We start from the raw sequence: 21,528 nt of genomic DNA, 5'->3' as shown, positions 1-21,528 counted from the left end.
TTAAGTAGGGATGCTCTTTCCAAAAGCTGGAGCAGAATCGATGGGTCAAATTGCCGCCTCCTGCGCCGTAGGGATTCTATGACTGCTTATGATTTGATTTAGATTTGTCACGCGTTCCGAGGTCCAGTGAAAAATATTCTGTGTATAGTCCAGGCAGATCATTTCATACATGAAAAACATAGGATATACAATAAATACACAAATAAAGACATAGACACAGACATCGGGTGAAGCATACTGAGTACGGTACTACTCAGTAGAGATGATGCGTGGAGAGATCAGTTCAGTCCATAAGAGGGTAATTCAGGAGTCTGGTAACTGTGGGGAAGAAGCTGTTTTTGAATGTTACTGCATGTTCTCAGGCTTTCCTGCCCGGTGGAAGAGTTGGAAGAGAGAATAATAATGCTTGTGTTCATGAGCAAGATCCCCTCAGTACCCAGCCGATGAAGATTGAGTTAACAGTCAAAATGTTATTTTTCAATGCTTCTCGGTTTGTTTTCCACTTTCCATTTTGGTCTCTCCTTCCATTCCGACATGTAACAATAGGCTTTATGAACATTGATGCCTTTTAGACTTAGACTTAGAACAGTACAGCACAGAACAGGCCCTTCGGCCCTCGATGTTGTGCCGAGCAATGATCACCCTACTTAAACCCACGTAACCCGTATACCCGTAACCCAACAATCCCCCCATTAACCTTACACTACGGGCAATTTAGCATGGCCAATCCACCTAACCCGCACATCTTTGGACTGTGGGAGGAAACCGGAGCACCCGGAGGAAACCCACGCACACACGGGGAGGACGTGCAGACTCCACACAGACAGTGACCCAGCCGGGAATCGAACCTGGGACCACTGGAGCTGTGAAGCATTGATGCTAACCACCATGCTACCGTGAGGCCCGAGTGGGTTTATTGGAGTGACCCTCTAAATTGCCATTTAAAGATTGACAGCACCATTTTTGGATGATTTTTCTTTTAAACTGCCCTGTTCCAGTCAACATTGTGCAGATGATATGTTCCCAGCCTTCTAACTGTGTGGCTATACAACAGCTATAGGAAACACAGTTGCTAGTGTAGTGTAGATAAATGAGTGGGTGCGGGGGTGGGGGGAAGCTATATCCTATCATTGCTTGTTGCAGACGTAATTCAGGATTTCTAAATAGTTGAGAAACTCTGCCCCAGTTGGAAATAAATCTTGTTGCAATTTTGACAGAATTAGTTCCTTTGTGTCAAGGTCAGCAACCCCGCCCCACTGAACAGGAACTTATTTAATTAGTACCTTAAACAAAAATGATCTTGAAACTCACCACTGTCAGTAACAAGATTTGAGTTACAGCTTTTAGCTTTACCTTTCTAATTTCTGTTTTTAGGGTAGGCTGTTCATAGTTTCATTTATTTGCAGGGACCTATTTTAATAATTTTGGAAAAATAAATTTAGAGTACCCAATTCTTGTTTTTTCCAATTAAGGGGCAATTTAGCATGGCCAATCCACCTAACCTGCACATCTTTGGGTTGTAGGGGTGAAACCCATGTAGACATGGCGAGAATGTGCAAACTCCACAGGGACAGTGACCCAGAGCTGGGATCGTAGCGCAGTAGTCCCAGTGCTAACCATTATGCCACCCACTATTTTAATTATTTTACAAATTATAATGTTTCCGAGCCTTGACGACAAGCGATATTTTTGCCTACTGTAATGCATTTAAAGCACACTGTTTAACTAACCACCTGTCAAAGAAATTGCCAAGCAGTATTTAATTAGGGGAAATGTCAATGCAAGAATATGTCGTTTATTTAAACTAACCTTTCATTTTTCACCACATTAAGTGGGGAAAAATAGTTTTCAACCGAACAATTATAAATCAGATTTATTTGTATTTCATTATTTTCTGTTAAATTATTTAAGATATTTTATGGTAAATGGGCTATATTGAAAATGATTTGTTATTGTTGCAGTTGTTTAAATACAGACCAGGTTTGAATATTTCTGTGACTTGTCTTGATATGCATTGCCTTCATTTTAAGAGTTTCATCGTATGAATTTTCCACTTGGTGTAAGTAATCATTAACGTGACCCCTAGACAGTAGTTTGTGCTCTACTCAATTGCTTAATACAATTCCAGAGACCACTTTTGAAAATCAGTGTGCAATGTAATTTGTACCTGGGCAAAAGATATTGGAACCAAGTGCAGAAGAGCAATAATTCTAAAAATTTGATCAAGCTTGCATCCCCCTGTATTTGTCTGTTGGTTCATGGCATCTTGCCATTTTATTTCTCTTAAAATCTGTCAATGCTTCTTTGGTTGGAAGTGGAAATTGAACTAATCACACCTGAAAATAATTTCAATTGTATTCATTCTTGGAGTACCGCAGGTAGGCATTTGATGTATCGACAGGCACACAGTGGAAAACAGGCAGTTTGTAGCTTCTTGCTTCATTCTACCTCTCTATTTTTAAATACTAGCTAAAACTTGCCCAACTGGCTCCACACCTTCACCAGATAAACTTGTCTATGAATGTTTAATCTGTTCATCTCCCTAATATTCATTCACAACTTTCTATTACCTTCCTTCCTCTTCCTTGTTGTATGGTGACTGGGAAGAGATATTTACAGCTTCACACATTAGTGTGCAGTGTTGATGATTTACCACAGTTTTATTTTAGAGTGGTATGTTTGTAGTGGTTATTTATTGCATATTTTATAAATTACTTCAGAATTGGTGTACAGTTTCAAAATCTGGGGTTGGCACCTGGAGTGGGGTTAATCTTGAGCAATAGATGTGGGTGATACGTTTTTGGGGACCGATTCAAGGCAGCTGGGGAATTTATTATTCAATGTAATTTGCTATTTATTTTTTCATTTGATGTGCGTGATGATGGTGAGGCCAGCACTTATTGTCCCAGAGTCAACCACATTGCTGTGGGTCTGGAGTGATCGAGAGTCACATGTAGGCCTGACCAGGTAAGGATGGCAGCCTTCCTTCCCTAAAGGACGTTAGTGAACCAGATAGGGTATCACAAGACAGTGGTTTCATGCTCACTATTACTGAGACTAGTTTTTTTTTGTTCCAGTTTCTTCATTGAATTTAAATGCCAAAAGCTGCCTTTTTTTTTTATTTCCCCAACCGACTCCCAGTCCAAAAGCTGCCTTGGTGGGATTTGAACCCAAAGCATTCTTCTGTGCCTTTTGATTATTAGTCCAGTAACATTTCCACTGTGCCACCATCTCCCCACTTGTTGAAAAATAATAATCTCAAGTGATATAGAGGAGCTAGGATAGAGACAGACACACCACTCAAAATATTGACACAGATTAATAGGACCATAAAGGAAAGCAATAGGGTTCCTTTTTTTTCAAGGGATAGAATTGAAAAGCAGAGAGTTATAGAACGTTGGTTTAACCCTACTTGGATAACTGCACATTTCTGATCTCCCATATCTTAAAAAGAATAGAGAGGCAATGGCGAAGGTTCAAAGCAATGTATAAAAAGATATGAGAATTGAGAGTTTCTAGTTATCACGGATGTTTTGAAAAGGCTGGGGCTTTTTCCTCTGGAAACGAGAAAGGCGATAGAGGCCTGGAAGATTAGTAAAATGTTTAATAGGGTAGATATTTGGGGTAGCACGGTAGCATGGTGGTTAGCATCAATGCTTCACAGCTCCAGGGTCCCAGGTTCGATTCCCGGCTGGGTCACTGTCTGTGCGGAGTCTGCACGTTCTCCCCGTGTGTGCGTGGGTTTCCTCCGGGTGCTCCGGTTTCCTCCCACAGTCCAAAGATGTGCGGGTTAGGTGGATTGGCCAGGCTAAATTGCCCTTAGTGTCCTAAAAAATAAGGTTAATGGGGGTTGTTGGGTTACTGGTATAGGGTGGATACGTGGGCTTGAGTAGGGTGATCATTGCTTGGGACAACATCGAGGGCCGAAGGGCCTGTTCTGTGCTGTACTGTTCTAATATAATGAAAATGTTTCTGTTTGGAGACCAAAGCTGGAGATTGTAGATATTAAGTAGTCATGAATAAATCCAGTAGCAAATTTGATAAACTTCTCTCCCCGAAGAGTGATTTGAATGTGGAATTTGCCATCACAAGGACCAGATGAGTTGAACAACATAGCTGCATCCAAGGCATTGCTGGGTAAACACACGAAGGAGAATAGAATTGGAAATTGGGTGATTTTTGTTGCCAGATGTAAAGTTTTCCCAGTTTCCCTTTGTCAAACGGCTTCATGGGAAAATCTCTCAACATTTGAGATTTTAGGAAATGTGTGTCTAAGAATATCTGCTGAGCCAGCATTGAATGTGACCATCATTTCTGTACAAAATATTATATTTTGAAATGGTCCAGGTGTGAAACTTGTAATGATCCAAGTTCACCATTCTTAGCTATTGAACAACTTTCAATGTTTTAAATTTATCTTAAAATGTAGATGTTGCCACAGCCCCAGAGGGCCAAAGGCCTTTGAGAGCTGACTGGTGGTGATTTAATCTGAGCGTCACCACACCTCTGGCAAGGGAAAAGGATGAGAAAGCGGGGCCTTCATGAATGACCTCAGCTGGTATGGGAATTGAACCCGCAGTGTTGGCGTTGTTCTGCATCACGAACCAGCAGTCCAGCCAACTGAGCTAACTGATCGCCCTCCCCTGCCACTGGTGAAATGGCTATTAATATGCTTTAGTGCGAAAATTGCTAAGATTCTGGGGTGCAGACCAGAAATTTGAGTGTTTAGGTAATTTAAAAACATAATTTCTGAATGGTTGATGTCTCTGGTGGGGCCTACATTTGATGTCCATCCATCGTTGCCCTTAACTGGCTTCCTAAACAATTTCAGAGACCAGCTGAGCGTCTGTCACATTCAAGCCAGACTGGGTAAGGACATGAGTGATCCAGATAGTTTCTTACAACAATGACACGATTCCAGATTTATTTATTATTGAATATAAATTCCCCAGCTGCCTTGGGATTTGAACTCTTGTCTCTGAGTTGTTACTTCAAGCGTCTAGATTGTTAGTCCAATAATGTAACCACTGTTCTACTGTTGCCCATGTTTGCAAGATGCTGCACAAAGCACTTTCAATTTTAGCCTCTAGACCAGAAAGTCCAATAGAAGTGGGAATGGTGAAGTGGGTGCATCCTGTGAATTAACAAAACCCTTACTGGAATGGCCTTTTTTTTTAGAAAAGATGCAAATGATACTTTCTCTAATTATTTTGTCCTAATTATTTTGTGCTAACCAAGGGCTGTCATTGGATTGTGTCCTTTTTAAGAAAAATTTTGCAATCCATGATGTTCCTTGGTTAGTCTAAAGAAACCAGACGGTCATGGATCATACCGACATTGATTTTAAGATTCACGTTGGCTATTGTAGAATTGGGGAAAGGTTGACACTTCTGCTCCTATTTTTCTCTAGTGGGTACACCAGAACTGAAGGGCATAACCTTTCCGCCTGTGTTTGGGGGTGATGTCAAGAAACACTTCTTCACCCAATGGGATAAGTTACATATGGAACATTTTTCCCTCAAAAAAACGTTATTGAATCGAGATCAGTTTTAAAACAGATTTTTTTTTTTTAACGGTTATAGAGCCAAGGTGGGTAGATGAAGTCTAAGGTACAAATCAGCCATGACCTGATTGAATGAGAGAACCCGGCTTGAGAGACTAAATGGCTCCCTGCTGCATTGTCCTCCTACTTAGAACATAAAACATAGAACGATACAGCGCAATACAGGCCCTTCGGCCCTCGATGTTGCACCGACATGGAAAAAAAACTAAAGGCCATCTAACCTACACTATGCCCTTATCATCCATATGCTTATCCAACAAATTTTTAAATGCCCTCAATGTTGGCGAGTTCACTACTGTTGCAGGTAGGGCATTCCACGGCCTCACCACTCTTTGCGTAAAAAACCCACCTCTGACCTCTGTCCTATATCTATTACCCCTCAATTTAAGGCTATGTCCCCTCGTGCTAGCCACCTCCATCCGCGGGAGAATGCTCTCGCTGTCCACCCTATCTAACCCTCTGATCATTTTGTATGCCTCTATTAAGTCACCTCTTAACCTTCTTCTCTCTAACGAAAACAACCTCAAGTCCATCAGCCTTTCCTCATAAGATTTTCCCTCCATACCAGGCAACATCCTGGTAAATCTCCTCTGCACCCGTTCCAAAGCTTCCACGTCCTTCCTATAATGAGGCGACCAGAACTGTACGCAATACTCCAAATGCGGCCGTACCAGAGTTTTGTACAACTGCAACATGACCTCATGGCTCCGGAACTCAATCCCTCTACCAATAAAGGCCAACACACCATAGGCCTTCTTCACAACCCTATCAACCTGGGTGGCAACTTTCAGGGATCTATGTACATGGACACCAAGATCCCTCTGCTCATCCACACTACCAAGAATTTTACCATTAGCCAAATATTCCGCATTCCTGTTATTCTTTCCAAAGTGAATCACCTCACACTTCTCCACATTAAACTCCATTTGCCACCTCTCAGCCCAGCTCTGCAGCTTATCTATGTCCCTCTGTAACCTGCAACATCCTTCCGCACTGTCTACAACTCCACCGACTTTAGTGTCGTCTGCAAATTTACTCACCCATCCTTCTGCGCCCTCCTCTAGGTCATTTATAAAAATGACAAACAGCAACGGCCCCAGAACAGATCCTTGTGGTACGCCACTCGTAACTGAACTCCATTCTGAACATTTCCCATCAACTACCACTCTCTGTCTTCTTTCAACTAGCCAATTTCTGATCCACATCTCTAAATCACCCTCAATCCCCAGCCTCCGTATTTTCTGCAATAGCCGACCGTGGGGAACCTTATCAAACGCTTCACTGAAATCCATATACACCACATCAACTGCTCTACCCTCGTCTACCTGTTCAGTCACCTTCTCAAAGAACTCGATAAGGTTTGTGAGGCATGACCTACCCTTCACAAAACCATGCTGACTATCCCTAATCATATTATTCCTATCTAGATGATTATAAATCGTATCTTTTATAATCCTCTCCAAGACCTTACCCACCACAGACGTTAGGCTCACCGGCCTATAGTTACCGGGGTTATCTCTACTCCCCTTCTTGAACAAAGGGACCACATTTGCTATCCTCCAGTCCTCTGGCACTATTCCTGTAGCCAATGATGACCTAAAAATCAAAGCCAAAGGCTCAGCAATCTCTTCCCTGGCTTCCCAGAGAATCCTAGGATAAATCCCATCCGGCCCCGGGGACTTATCTATTTTCACCTTGTCCAGAATTGCCAACACTTCTTCCCTACGCACCTCAATGCCATCTATTCTAATAGCCTGGGTCTCAGCATTCTCCTCCACAATATTATCTTTTTCTTGAGTGAATACTGATATAAAGTATTCATTTAGTATCTCGCTTATCTCCTCAGCCTCCACACACAACTTCCCACCACTGTCCTTGACTGGCCCTACTCTTACCCTAGTCATTCTTTTATTCCTGACATACCTATAGAAAGCTTTTGGGTTTTCCTTGATCCTACCTGCCAAAGACTTCTCATGTCCCCTCCTTGCTCGTCTCAGCTCTCTCTTTAGATCCTTCCTCGCTTCCTTGTAACTATCAAGCGCCCCAACTGAAACTTCATGCCTCATCTTCACATAGGCCTCCTTCTTCCTCTTAACAAGAGATTCCACTTCTTTGGTAAACCACAGTTCCCTCGCTCGACCCCTTCCTCCCTGCCTGACTGGTACGTACTTATCAAGAACATGCAATAGCTGTTCCTTGAACAAGCTCCACATATCCAGTGTGCCCAACCCTTGCAGCCTACTTCTCCAACCAACACATCCTAAGTCATGTCTAATGGCATCATAATTGCCCTTCCCCCAGCTATAACTCTTGCCCTGCGGGGTATACTTATCCCTTTCCATCACTAACGTAAAGGTCACCGAATTGTGGTCACTGTTTCCAAAGTGCTCACCTACCTCCAGATCTAACACCTGGCCTGGTTCATTACCCAAAACCAAATCCAATGTGGCCTCGCCTCTTGTTGGCCTGTCAACATATTGTGTCAGGAAACCCTCCTGCACACATTGTACAAAGAACGACCCATCTAATGTACTCGAACTATATATTTTCCAGTCAATATTTGGAAAGTTAAAGTCTCCCATAACAACTACCCTGTTACTTTCGCTCTTTTCCAGAATCATCTTCGCCATCCTTTCCTCTACATCCCTAGAACTATTAGGTGGCCTATAGAAAACTCCCAACAGGGTGACCTGTCCTTTCCTGTTTCTAACCTCAGCCCATACTACCTCAGAAGAAGAGTCCCCATCTAGCATCCTTTCCGCCACCGTAATACTGTCCTTGACTAGCAGCGCCACACCTCCTCCTCTTTTGCCCCCTTCTCTGAGCTTACTAAAACACCTAAACCCCGGAACCTGCAACAACCATTCCTGTCCCTGCTCTATCCATGTCTCTGAAATGGCCACAACGTCGAAGTCCCAGGTACCAACCCATGCTGCCAGTTCCCCTACCTTATTTCGTATACTCCTGGCATTGAAGTAGACACACTTCAAACCACCTACCTGAACACTGGCACCCTCCTGCGAAGTCAAATCTGTGCTCCTGACCTCTATACTCTCAATCTCCCGTACCCCAAAACTACAATCCAGGTTCCCATGCCCCTGCTGAATTAGTTTAAACCCCCCCAAAGAGCACTAACAAATCTCCCCCCCAGGATATTGGTGCCCCTCAGGTTCAGATGTAGACCATCCTGTCTATAGAGGTCCCACCTTCCCCAGAAAGAGCCCCAGTTATCCAGAAATCTGAATCCCTCCCGCCTGCACCATCTACTTGATTCCTACTCCGCCCCCATGGCACATTTATGAGGATTGCTACATCATGCATTACACAAAGTCTTTTTGGGAACAGATGTAACCTTGAGAACTATGATATCTTATTTTGCATTGAGAAAGGCAAATGTGATTTCTCCCATGGAACTCTTGTAAGTTTAAAAATAAGGCAAGTATCAAAGCTTTTTCTATTGAATCAACTTGCAGTGTACTGGAAAGCGTCATCCTCCCAGGAGATTTGAAGGATGTATTCACCGCAACGGAGGGACTTCATATCAGTGACGCTGGGTAGTCAGGCTGGAAGGACCTATGACAACAGTAAGACCTGGAGGAGGCAATCCTGCTGGCGGGTAAGACGAATCATGCAGTTTTCTTCCTCAGTAGCTATAAAGCCGTTTGCTGAGTTGTGAGAGAATGACTTCATTCCAATAAAAGGCAGCTTCATTATTTTGCGACTAGTTTGTACTAAGAGCCATTTGATCGGGCCCTGTTTTTAATGGTTCTGTTGGTCTGTTGAATAAGGATGGGGGTGTAGTGGGAAATGCTTGGTCTTCAGTGCCACTATTTTCCAGGTTTTGATGTTTTTGTAATCATCAGCAGATAGTTTCACTTCATATCTTGGTTGTGTGTAGTAAGATGTGAAAAGATTGTGACTAAACACCTCATTGCCCTTCACGCAGTATTGGAAGATGGGACAGAATTTCCTGGTAGGGTGATGCCGAATACATGAATAGAAGCTTTCATTGAGTGTTTTGCATGTTGGAATCTACGTAGGAGAATCAACTGGGCTTTCTCTGGGTTGTTTCCCTGAGTGTACAGTTCAGTGAGAGCTTACACTGTTCATGCAGTGGTTATCCAAGACTGGGGACTGAATCGATATTGAGACTGGGTCCCACTTAGTTGTGCCACTTTTTGACTGGTAGCAGTAAGGGGAGTTTGCGTTTGTTAATATGAGTATACATATTGTTGCTCTGGGAGAGAATATTCTATGCTGAAGCTGCTGCAGCACTATTTCCTCAAGTTGTCCCACTCGCCTAGTTCAGGGGGTCCAAACATTTTGTTTGCATGCCTCCGAGCTTGGCGACCATTTATATAGTAAAGGCACATTCCCACTACTTTGCTGCATTTGCTTACGATGCCCCTTTGTCGGATTCATCTGCCAAATGAGGCAACAATATTAAAGTCATTTCTTTCCAAATCTTCAGCCCCAAACAACTGGAATAGGACAAACCAAATAACATATGTGAATGCAGATGGGGTTGTTATTTCTGAGCCTCGAGGACTAGTTGTCAGAGTTGTCATTTTTTTTTGATGGATCAAGTGTAAAGGTCTGATATAGTGATCAGTGGGACACTGTTTCAATTCCTGATCTATCCGGAGCCACAGGAAACCTGGGCTAGGGAAAGCAAAACGTCAGCTAAGGTTCAATAACGAGCATTTGCATTCGGACAGGGCTCGGAGGTTCAAATCCGACTGAATTTTCCCAAATTTGTAAGAAACTACTTTGTAATCCTTTGGCGTCCCCCATCCCCAGCAGAAATGGATTTGCAAACACACTCGCATAGCAATGCATTTCAGATGTTGTGCATATGGATTTGTCCCTTATTCCAACACTAACTTTGACTGTGATCTTGCTGAATGGAGGATTCACCAGCTCTTCCACCAGCACCAAAAGAAAATCAAGGTTACGTGACTCATGCTAACCTTGCACATCTCTGGATGGATAACTGAAGGGTGACTTTGATGGACGTTGAGTCAGCCTCCAGCCTGTTCTCTTGGCTGGGGAAGGAATGTGGTGTAGGGAAACGTATTGGTGGAAAATAAAATTAATTTGCCTGAAGAAAATACTGTGCTCTTGAAACTTAGAAAGAATGATGATTTGTTTTTAAGATGTTGGCCCATTCCCCCAGCATTGCATTTAGGGGGTACCCCAGTGATGCGCTAGGGAATCCCTCTGGGAAGTTTCCACGTAAAGTTTACCCTGAAATTGTCCAGAAATGCTAACTTTCTCTGGGCTTGGAACCATCTGACAAAGTGATTTAAATTGCACGGGACACACCCCACACCCACGCAACACCCCAGCGGCTCTGCCATACCACCCGCATCGCCGACCCAGTCTGGTTCCACCCCTCTACCCCTTCTGCGCCCCTACCCACCCCCATTGTCTGAACCACATACCGTTGAAACTTACTCTTTCCTTTCTAATTGTCCCTTTGTCATCTCCTATATGGCAGATAGTGGTATAAAATCAAGCTGCCGTATCTTTCCTCTCTGCGCCCCAGAGACTCCCAAGCCGATGCAGCCGGGAGTGCGCTTTTCTGCTCCTGTCCCACTCGGCCCGAGTGAGGAAGGTTGGATGGGTGAAATTGTAAGTCCGTCGAGAGTGGCAATCCGCCAGAGATTGCTACTCCGAGGAAATAGAGGGCCATTTACTGTTCCGAATGTGCCACCGTAAGCTGAAAAATAATTAAACTTGTTTCAACTGTGCTTTATCTTTTTAAAATACAATTCACTTTTCAAATTAGAAATGGAAACAACTATCAAGATTGCAGCGGAGCCTAATTGTATTCCTGTTTGTCTTCATGGTGGTTTCTGGCATTGCAGCATACCCTAACCTGTCCGAGCGCTGGCAAGGTAGGAACCAACCCAGGCTTTTGGAATGGAGTTTTTCTTTAGCTGCCAATTTGAACGCAGTTCCATACTAATATGTCAGTTTGGCTTGAAAATTATGAGCATTTTGGCAGTGATACATTGAAGTTGCTTTATATCACATTTGTGATGATTTATTATTTTATGTTAAGTAATATGTTTAAGATAACAAGAGAACAGAAAATTCTGTAAACATTCATCAATTTAGGCAGCGAACGTGGAAAGAGAAACAGAGTTAATGTTTCTGGTCAAGACCTTTCATTAGACCTTGAGCATTGGCCTGGATTTTGCATGAAGTTGGACACTGAGGCTTCAGTGCTCACCATTGCCACAGAATAAATCAATCAGCAACTCCCAGATTCTGCATATGCAAGTTTAAAAATAGAAATACAAAAGTCGCAGTCCAAGTTACCCTATCCTATCGCAAGATATGCTGTTATTAGTCTTTGCCAATGGACACAGCATTAAAGTCAATGTAATGAGTTGAAAATGGGGTACTGATCCAGTAGTTACTCACTAAATAGGTCAGAGAAGGTTGGGGGCTAGTGTGAATGATAATTAAATTGCGCGGTAGTAGTAAGTACTGCCAACAACTTCTCTGGCCTCAAAATTTTATTTTACAAGTTGGTATTTTACAGCTGTCAGCATGATGAATATCAGCCCACGGATGGTAAATATGGGCCATTTATTCTGTTTCTCTCTCCACTGACGCTGCTTGACCTGTTGAGCATTTCCAACCGTTTCTATTTTCATTTCAGATTCCCAGCATCTGTGGTATTCTTTTTATTTTAATGTATAATATTACCCTGGAAAAACTTTTGTACTTTATTGGCAATTGTTCTACTCGGGCCATTCATAAATAATCTTTATTTAGTGTTATTCAGTAACTCTTGTCGTGCAAAATGATTTGTTATATTGTAACCTGAAGCACTCTTTCTGTGTATCCTGCTAAATTGCTCCTGCTTCATACCAATTCTAATACCCATCTCCTTGCCAGGCCAAACACTATCTGTAACTTTTGTGATCATTGCTTTTCATTTCTCTGCTGTCTGTGTTCAGCTTCATGATCTGGTTTTAACTTGTGCACACTGAACTTTGGCTGGAGTTTAGACTGCCGCATCCGTTTCACTCGTTTCACTTCAGCATGTTTCACTTCAGTTGAATCCTAAAATGTTAGACAAGCTGACAAGACAAGCGGCCCAGGAGGTTGTTGTATGGCGGTGCAATAATAACAAATATGGTGTCACAGTGGTTGGCACTGCCTCAAAATACCAGGTACCCAGGTTCAATTCCGACTTTGGGTGACTGTCTGTGTGGAGTTTGTATGCTCTCCCCGTGACTTGCGTGGGTTTCCTCTGGGTGCTCCGGGTTCCTCCCACAGTCCAAAGATGTGCAGCTTCAGTGGATTGGCCATGATAAATTGCCCTTTAGTGTCCAAAGGGTAAGTGGGGTTATGGGGATGTAGCGGGGGAGTGGGCCGGGCCTGGGTAAAGTGTTCTTTTAGAGGATCGGTGCAAACGTGTTGGGCCATATGGCCTCCTTCTGCACTGTAGGTTATTCTATGATTCTAAAACCTCAACGTAGCCTACACTATATTTGAACTTGCTTACTTGAAGCTATTTGTTAAATTCGACTTGAACTTGTGCAAAAAAGCCCTCATGGGCATTCTATTAAAATTACTTAAATCTGCTTGAAAAAAACCACAAACTTCAAATTTACAGGAGTGGATCATATATTTCCCAATTTTCCTTCTGGGATGTTGGCTAGAGTTTTATTCTTTTGTTTGCTTTTCTCCAAAACTTTTTCTTCGCCCGTTGGTATCATTGTGTTTTGCATCTCCTGACTTGAAAGGAATCATTGACAATAAAGAAAAAAAATACAGTATGGAAACGTTACTGATTGGTGTCTGTCAACTTCACCCCTGTGATTTTGATGCATTTTGAATTGCTTATTTTGTCCGGGCTATATGGAACTGCCGATGCGAATATTGGGGGAAGATTCATTTGAAGAAGTAAAAATCAAGAGACTGCGGTCTCCTGATCCTCCTCAGCAGCCAAGCCAGAAAATTGGCAGAGGGTTGGTTGTGTGCACCACATGCTCCAGCTCTCTTAAGATGCATCAGTCAAGGACAACCTCATGCACAAAACCCATAGTCACCTTGGGGACCTAATGCATAGATCCTACTGACACTGATATTAGTTTTGCACAGAATGAATCTTTATAATGCCAAACAAGTGTGATGTTTATAAAGCCCAACTGCAGTTTTTGAGAAGTAATCCTATTTTGTTTTTTCCCTATTTTCCTCTCCTGTAGTCTCCCTGCACCATACACCTTGCCTGGCCAAGAGGACGGCATGGAGACCTACTCCCATGCCTCTGCTAAAGCAATGTAGGAACATCATCTGACAGTGGAAGGGTACCGTAGAATCTTTTACCTCACAGCACTTTGCGAATGTAGGCCTTAATGGTTGCAAATTAAGTCTGATGCCTCTCCATGAGCAACAGATGTTAGCAACTAAATCCCCAAGTGGCCTTTTTTTTAATGTGACCCGTGGGATTTGGAACTATATAGTGGATGTGAAACAGTGGGCGAGAGCTTTAAATTCTGTTCATTTAATTCAACTGTTCACCACTGATGGTAAAGTGAAATGGAATTTCACATCTACATCTTTGGTTTTCCAAATTAAGTTTGTAAGCCATTTTCTGATCTTAAAAAGTACTGATTTGCAAATGTAAACGTGAAACCTGTTTCTTGAGACCAAAGCCCCAAGAAGGGAGTGGCACAGTGTTATCACTGCTTCCCCACAGTGCCAAGCACCTGCGTTTCATTCCGGCCTTGTGTGACTGTGTGGAATTTGCACTTTTCCTCGTGTTTGCATGGGTTTCCTCCGGGTGCTCCAGTTTCCCACTACAGTCCAAAGATGTGAAGTTAGGTAGATTTGCCATGTTAAATTTCCCCTTAGTGTCCAAAGATGTGTAGGTTAGAAGGTTAGGTGGGGTTACAGGGAAAGCTGGTTTGGGGGGGGGGGGGGCGCTAGCTAGGAAGCTCTTTCAGAGGGTCGGTGAAGATGCGACGGGCTGAATAGCCTCCTGCACTTTAGGAATTCCATGGTTATAAATTATCAAGGATCTAATTTGCATTCCCAAACATTTGATATGGTGAGCGCTGCAAAAGTATAGATGTAGATGTAAATTGCAGCTTTACCCTTGTAACTGGGAATACAGTCACTGGAAATAAAACTTGGCCTAGTAGTGGATTGACTTAATTGGCTACTGGAACAAAGAATCTATCAGAGTGTATAATGGCTGTTGACACACTGCTGCCAGTTGTGCACCTCTGCCATATTTGCATTTTAGCCAAGGAGAACCAAAAATAGCCATTCTGTTTAGTAGAAGTTATCACAAATGAAAACAGATCGATAGGCACACTATCATGCCAGCATTCCTTCACTTCTTTGGGATCAGTAAGTTAGAACATTTAAAGTGAAGTTTGTGTATTATGCAACCTTAAAGAAGGAAGTTGCTTTCAACGACGAAGCACACCCCATAGATTTAATTTGGAACATAATTGCCATCGCCTAAGTCTTAACTGTAGCCATTTAACCCCTCAAGCCTGCTCAGCAATTGGGTAAAACCATGGCTGATCCGATTGTGGCTCCAACTCCATTTTTCACCATAACCCCCAACTTTCTTGAAAATCTATAATGTAGCGAACCCTCACTCGAATATATTCCCTGACCCTGCAATGCTCCACTCTTGCAATTTTTGATCTGGGGTTGCCATGTGTATTTCTCACAGTGACACCATTCACTGATGTGAACAACAGCAGGAGAGATTATTGGAATTTTAAGTGAGCCCTGAAGCTTTTCAGTCTGGATCATGGTCTGTGTTGGTGGCCAGTTTATTGCGCCGTTTACTGATGATTTTTCTTTTCAATTAGAATGCAGGAGGAACTTGTCAGCACTTTGTGCTCCTTAGCAGAGCATGGATCCGTCATGTTATTATGCTACCATAAACATCAGTTCCTTAAAACATGTTGTATCGTCCAATGGAAATGTGCAATAATATGATTTACACATGGCAGGCTGCATATGACATATTAATGAAGAATTTAGAGTGGGGGGGGGGGGTTGGAGTCCTGTAACCACATGGTTAAATATTGCTAATGTTGTTCTGAATCAAATCCTTGAAATACAACCGTAGACTTTTCAGATTTATCCAGCATTACAAATCCTATAATCGCATCTGTGATTGCAGAAAGCTGAGCCCTGTAACAGGAGTCGAAAGTCGGAGAACAGTCATTGCATCTGCAGCATGATCGAGTGCATCTATGGCCCTGAAAGTTATTTGTTCATTTTATAATCTTGAAGTACAACAATCAATCAAGTCATTTTACACTAACGTGATTCCCACTGCTCTACAGCTGAATAGCTCTGCAAATAAAAAAATGAATTATTTTGGCAGCAGATGTTGCTGCCATTAGGTTTGATATTTATATCACCATTACATGGCTATGTATGGGTCTGGCTACATGTTATGGGGCCGAAATATTTATTTCCAATCCATTCTCCTACTTCTCAAAAGGGAAACAAAAACATCTTTCCTTCAGCTGATCCTAATTATACCCAAAATACACCCAAATGTCTTTGTACGTGAAGACACTCCATGCCAGGCCATATGGTGGTACAGTAGCACAGTGCTTAGCAATGTTGCTTCACAGCTCAAGGGTCCAGGTTCGATTCCTGGCTTGGGTCACTGTCTGTGTGGAGTCTGCACGTTCTCCCCGTGTCTGCGTGGATTTTCTCCAGTTTCCTTCCACAAATCCTGAAAGACGTGCTATTTGGTGAACTGGACATTTCTGAATTCACAGTAACTTCATTGCAGTTTAATGTAAGCCTACTTGCGACAATAATATAAATTATATATATTTTGCTATGCCTTGTTGAAGTACTTGCAAAGCAGGACTTGTTATTGCACGTAACATTGCTGTATTACAGGCAATTAATATTCAGCGCCAACTAGTTGCACTCAAAAAAAAATATTCTAGTGTGGAATATGTGACGTGATTACATTTTCACAACTGCAGTAGAGGATGTGGGAAATTAACTAGCAGGTGTGCAGCTGAGGTTTCTTCAATGATACAAGTTTTTATAAGTTTTATCCACCCCTATCCTAAACAGTTTTCTGCATCTGTCTCTTGGCCATACTCATTCCTCTGGCACAGTTTCACAGGTGTCACCAGCCCTCTGGCGTCGTGATCAAGTGATCATTCATCATGCAAGAGTCGAAAGATTGACCGTTGTACAGTTTTTCTTTTTGACCCCCAAATGCTATCATGGCTGTGCCCTACCATGCTCACTTTTGACACTAATGCATGTTTTTGGGGCATACATTCGATAGTGATCCAAAGTTTTTCTTTTCCCGGTGATAGAACTTGCTTCTGCAATCCTGAGGATTGTGACTGTGAACATATTCGGGATATTGTAAGATCGTGAAAGGCATTTGACAAGGTTCCCATGCAAATTTTTGCACAGGTACAGCCTTGAGACTGGAATACGAGGGGGGAGGAAGTTATGCATCACTGTACCAAATCTCTGGGTGCTGCATACTAAAGATGTATCAGTATTACATTTAGGCTCAATCGTTTCCATGCAGTTATGACTTGTATGTATTTTATATCATGACATACTTCAGAACCTTGTAATATTGCATTCAGTTTTAAACACTACACCTCAGGAAGTTTGTCAGGAAGGATATATTTATTGGCTCTGCAGCAGATGCAGTGCAGAATTATACTAGACCATCAAGATAGGATAGATTTCATAAACTTGATTTCTATTTCCTTGAATTTAGAAGTTCGAGTGTGACCTAAGTGAGGTGTTGAAAAAGGTGAGGATGTGGACTAGGTCCAGAGAAACTCTATACTCTGGTTGTGGAATCTAGAGCTAGGAAGCACAATCTAAATCCGAAGTAGGCCATTCAGAAGTCAAATCAGGAAATACGTTTTCACACAAAGGGAATTGGAAATGTGGGGTTCCCTCCCCAAAAGGCTGTGGGTACAGTGTCATTTGGCCGTTCCAAGCCTAATCAGTAGATCTGAGTCGGGTAAGGGTATCAAAGGATATGGATCAAAGGCATATAAATAGAGTTGAGGTACAGGTGGCCAAGATCGAATTGAAGGAAGGACAGATTGAAGGGACTGAATGCCCTTCTATTCCTATGTTCCAAGGAAAGGCGCCACATGCAAGTTCTTCTGCTTTCATCATGTGCTTTGATTTAACTGCTTAAACATTTGTGCAACTACAAAGGAAGAGTCCTAAATGTAATTGATTGAAATTTTAAAGAGTAGTTCTTAGTACAGTATTATTAAAGTCTCCTGTTTAATAACAAAATTAAATTATAAACCAAAGAAACTGATATGTAACTAGTGGCGTTCCGCAGGGATCAGTTCTGGGACCTCTGCTCTTTGTAATATATATATAAATGACTTGGAAGAAAACATAGCGGGTCTGATTAGCAAGTTTTCGGATGATACTAAGACTGCAGGAGTTGCGGATAGTAATGAAGTTTCAGACAATACAACAGGATATAGATAGGCTGCAAAATTAGGCAACGAAATGGCAGGTGGAATTTAACCCGGACAAATGCGAGGTGATGCATTTTGGTAGATCCAATTCAGGTGGGAGCTATAAAATAAATGGCAGAATCATCAGGAGCATAGAGACGCACAGAGATCTGGGTGTGCAGGTCCACCGATCCTTAAAAGTGACAGCACAGGTGGAAATGGTGCTAGGACGGGGTATCGAGTATAAAAGCTCGAAAACGATGTTACAATAATATAGAATGTTGGTTAGGACACATTTGGAATACCGTGTCCAATTCTGGTGACTGCACTACCAGAAGGACGTGGAGGCTTTGGAGAGAGTACAGGAAAGGTTTACCAGGATGTTGCCTGGAGGGTATTAGCAATGAGGAGAGATTGAATAAGCTGGGATTGTTCTCGCTAGAGAAACGGAGACCTGATAGAAGTTTATAAAATTATTAGGTATAGATAGGGTGAACAGTTGGAGGGTTTTTCCCAGGGCGGAAATGACAGTTACAAGGGGGCACAAGTTCAAGGTGAGGGGTGAAGCTTCAGTGGAAATGTGTGGGGAGGGAAGTTGTTTTACACAAGAGAGTGATGGTGGTGAGGAATGCACTGCCAAATGAGGTGGTTGAGGCAGATATGTTAGTGGTCTTTTAGACTTATCTGGATAGGCGCATGAACAGGTGGGGTATAGAAGGATGCAGGCGGTTGGTCTAGATAGGACACATGATCGGCGCAGGCTTGGGGGGCCGAAGGGCCTGTTCCTGTGCTGTATTCTTTGTTCTATATGCTGTCCTGTGAATTAAAGCTAGACTTATCTTTTGTGCATTTCATCCCCAGTTTTAACATGACAGGGTTAATGGAACTTGGATGACATTTTTTATATTTGAAGTATTCCTTTTATACTCCAGTCTATTCAGCATTCGCAATAGTTCCTTGATGTGTACAAATCAGGACGGATGTTACTTCTAAGATCATAATCACATGGTTATCATGGGATTTAAATCTCAAATTGATATGGATTAGGAAGAGACTTGTATTTGGATTCTGTCTTGTCTGAATTTTCCCATAACCGTGAGATTCCTTTGTGTTTTGCACACTGACAGAATGCACTTTTCTCTGAGATTTTATGGCCATTTGAAGATAAAGGTGAGCAAAATTAGCTGCATAAATGTGTAGAATGGCAATTTCTCAATTAAGATATATGTGCTACAGGCTAACGTTGGACAGTACTCTTGATTTGCTAACAGCTAATAGCAGCCCATATTGTTTATCTATGTCTGTACTGGAGAATGGTGTGGTATCCGAACAAGTGAGGGAACAAGTGAGAGAATGGGCAGGGACTTCATTTTTGTTCTGCCACTTTAGTTTCGCTATGAGTGACTCGAGGTCCTGGTACGACCGGTCTTTTTAATAAAGCTTTACCAGTAAAGCTTTGCCCTTGTAACTTGTGTATATTTTATATCATGGCACACTTAAAAAAGCATTTGCAATTTGTTTTCTAGTTAAAACACTACAAAGCATTCACTAGTTGTAATTTGAAAGACTTTGACAATGGATTTGAAAACGAGTACTTGACATTAAATATTTGTAGAAACATGGTTGCAGTCTTGAAGTGATTTCCATTGGCACGATTGCAGGATGATTTCACTTGAGAATATGATTGTCGCATACAAATTGAAACTTCGAAACTGGTAATTTCATAGATAGTTTTAAATATTTATTAACTATCAACTATATCAATACTTTCTTAACGTTTGCCAACCCTTTCTGCTGATGATTGTTTGTAAACGCTGATTTAAAAACCCAAGAGAGAAGTAGTCATCTTTGACAACTCTCCTGTGGTTGCTGCAGTTTTTCTCTTCTAATTTCTCTATTTCTCTGGCACTGTTAATAAGCCCAACCAGAACTCGGTGGTTTGCTCGAGATTCCAGAAGCTGTTGGTTTGAATTAATTATAAAATTAACACTGCTCTCTTGACCAATTTGAGCAAGTAAGCAAACAGTTCTTTGTACGGAGACTAATTCTTGAGCAATGTCAAATTCACGTGTTGAGAATGTGAGACTATGCCTTATTTTTTTCCAGCATCATGCATAATAGATTGTACTAAAGTTTGTTAACAGTTTTAAGAAGTACATTTCTTTGTGTTTAGCAAATGAAAGTTACCATGATGGAGAGCTGAAGCAAGCCAAGCCAGCGGTTGGACCAGAAGCAGCTGTGCCATTTGCCAAGGCATTGCCTTTCACACAACCACAGGTAACTGAACAATCAGATAGAACTGATCGTAATTTGATGTTTATTTTGACTGCCTTGAGTATCACAATTGTTGAAATATTGGACACAGGAAGGCTGATGGTGAGTATGAACAGTATGTGCCGATGGCAACAGTAAGGCGAGCATTTGTTGCCTGTACCAAATTGCCGAACTGAGTGGCATTCCAAGAGTCAGTCACATTGCTACGGATCTGGAGTCCGATGTAGGCCAGACCAGGTAAGGACAGCAGATTTCCTTCCCTAAAGGACATTAGCGAACCAGATGGTCATTGTTAGACTTTTAATTCTTTTATTGAACTCAAATTTCACTATCTGCCGTGGTGGGATGCAAACCCAGGTCCTCAGAGCATTACCCTGGGTCTCTGGATTACTAATGCAGCAACAATACCACCACTGCCTCCCCTTGGAGAAGATGGTAAACTATTCCAGGCAGAGATTCCCAAACTTCCAGCCATGGAACTCTTTTGACCTCCCAAGAGTCCCGATGGTAACTTTAAGAAACAGTCGTCTTATGTTGACGAGTTAAACCACAAAAAATTGAGTGTATTTGTGCAATAGGTAAAAACATACAAACCCAAATTGATAAAAGCATTTTATATTTTTTATATGTATGCACTTATTGTCATTAAAAAATTCTCTTGTTCAACAAATGGAAGTGCAGGGTCGGATTAGGACAAGTCAGCATGGATTTAGTAAGGGGAGGTCGTGCCTGACAAACCTGTTAGAGTTCTTTGAAGAGATAACAAATAGGTTAGACCAAGGAGAGCCAATGGATGTTATCTATCTTGACTTCCAAAAGGCCTTTGACAAGGTGCCTCACGGGAGACTGCTGAGTAAAATAAGGGCCCATGGTATTCGAGGCAAGGTACTAACATGGATTGACGATTGGCTGTCAGACAGAAGGCAGAGAGTTGGGATAAAAGGTTCTTTTTCGGAATGGCAACCGGTGACAAGTGGTGTCCCGCAGGGTTCAGTGTTGGGGCCACAGCTGTTCTCTTTATATATTAACGATCTAGATGACGGGACTGGGGGCATTCTGGCCAAGTTTGCCGATGATACAAAGATAGATGGAGGGGCAGGTAGTATTGAGGAGGTGGGGAGGCTGCAGAAAGATTTAGACAGTTTAGGAGAATGGTCCAAGAAGTGGCTGATGAAATTCAACGTGGGCAAGTGCGAGGTCTTGCACTTTGGA

The 21,528-nt window shown here is 42.2% G+C and overlaps 1 protein-coding gene across 3 annotated transcripts in view; it reads left to right on the top strand.

Annotated features, from left to right (window-relative positions):
• Positions 1-21,528, top strand: part of man1b1b (mannosidase, alpha, class 1B, member 1b) — a 74,185-nt gene that overhangs the window by 1,179 nt on the left and 51,478 nt on the right. For all 3 annotated transcript variants that reach the window (XM_038782511.1, XM_038782513.1, XM_038782512.1), the window contains exons 2-4: positions 9,037-9,179; positions 11,355-11,463; positions 20,216-20,319. In XM_038782511.1, the coding sequence (XP_038638439.1) occupies positions 9,075-9,179; positions 11,355-11,463; positions 20,216-20,319 (318 nt within the window). In that variant the 5' untranslated portion in view covers positions 9,037-9,074. The remainder of the gene's footprint in view (positions 1-9,036; positions 9,180-11,354; positions 11,464-20,215; positions 20,320-21,528) is intronic.

Source organism: Scyliorhinus canicula, chromosome 21, assembly GCF_902713615.1.
Source record: "Scyliorhinus canicula chromosome 21, sScyCan1.1, whole genome shotgun sequence".
NCBI classification, from domain to species: domain Eukaryota; kingdom Metazoa; phylum Chordata; class Chondrichthyes; order Carcharhiniformes; family Scyliorhinidae; genus Scyliorhinus; species Scyliorhinus canicula.
Note: the sequence above shows the minus strand (reverse complement) of the source record. Positions and strands in the feature narration are given on the sequence as shown.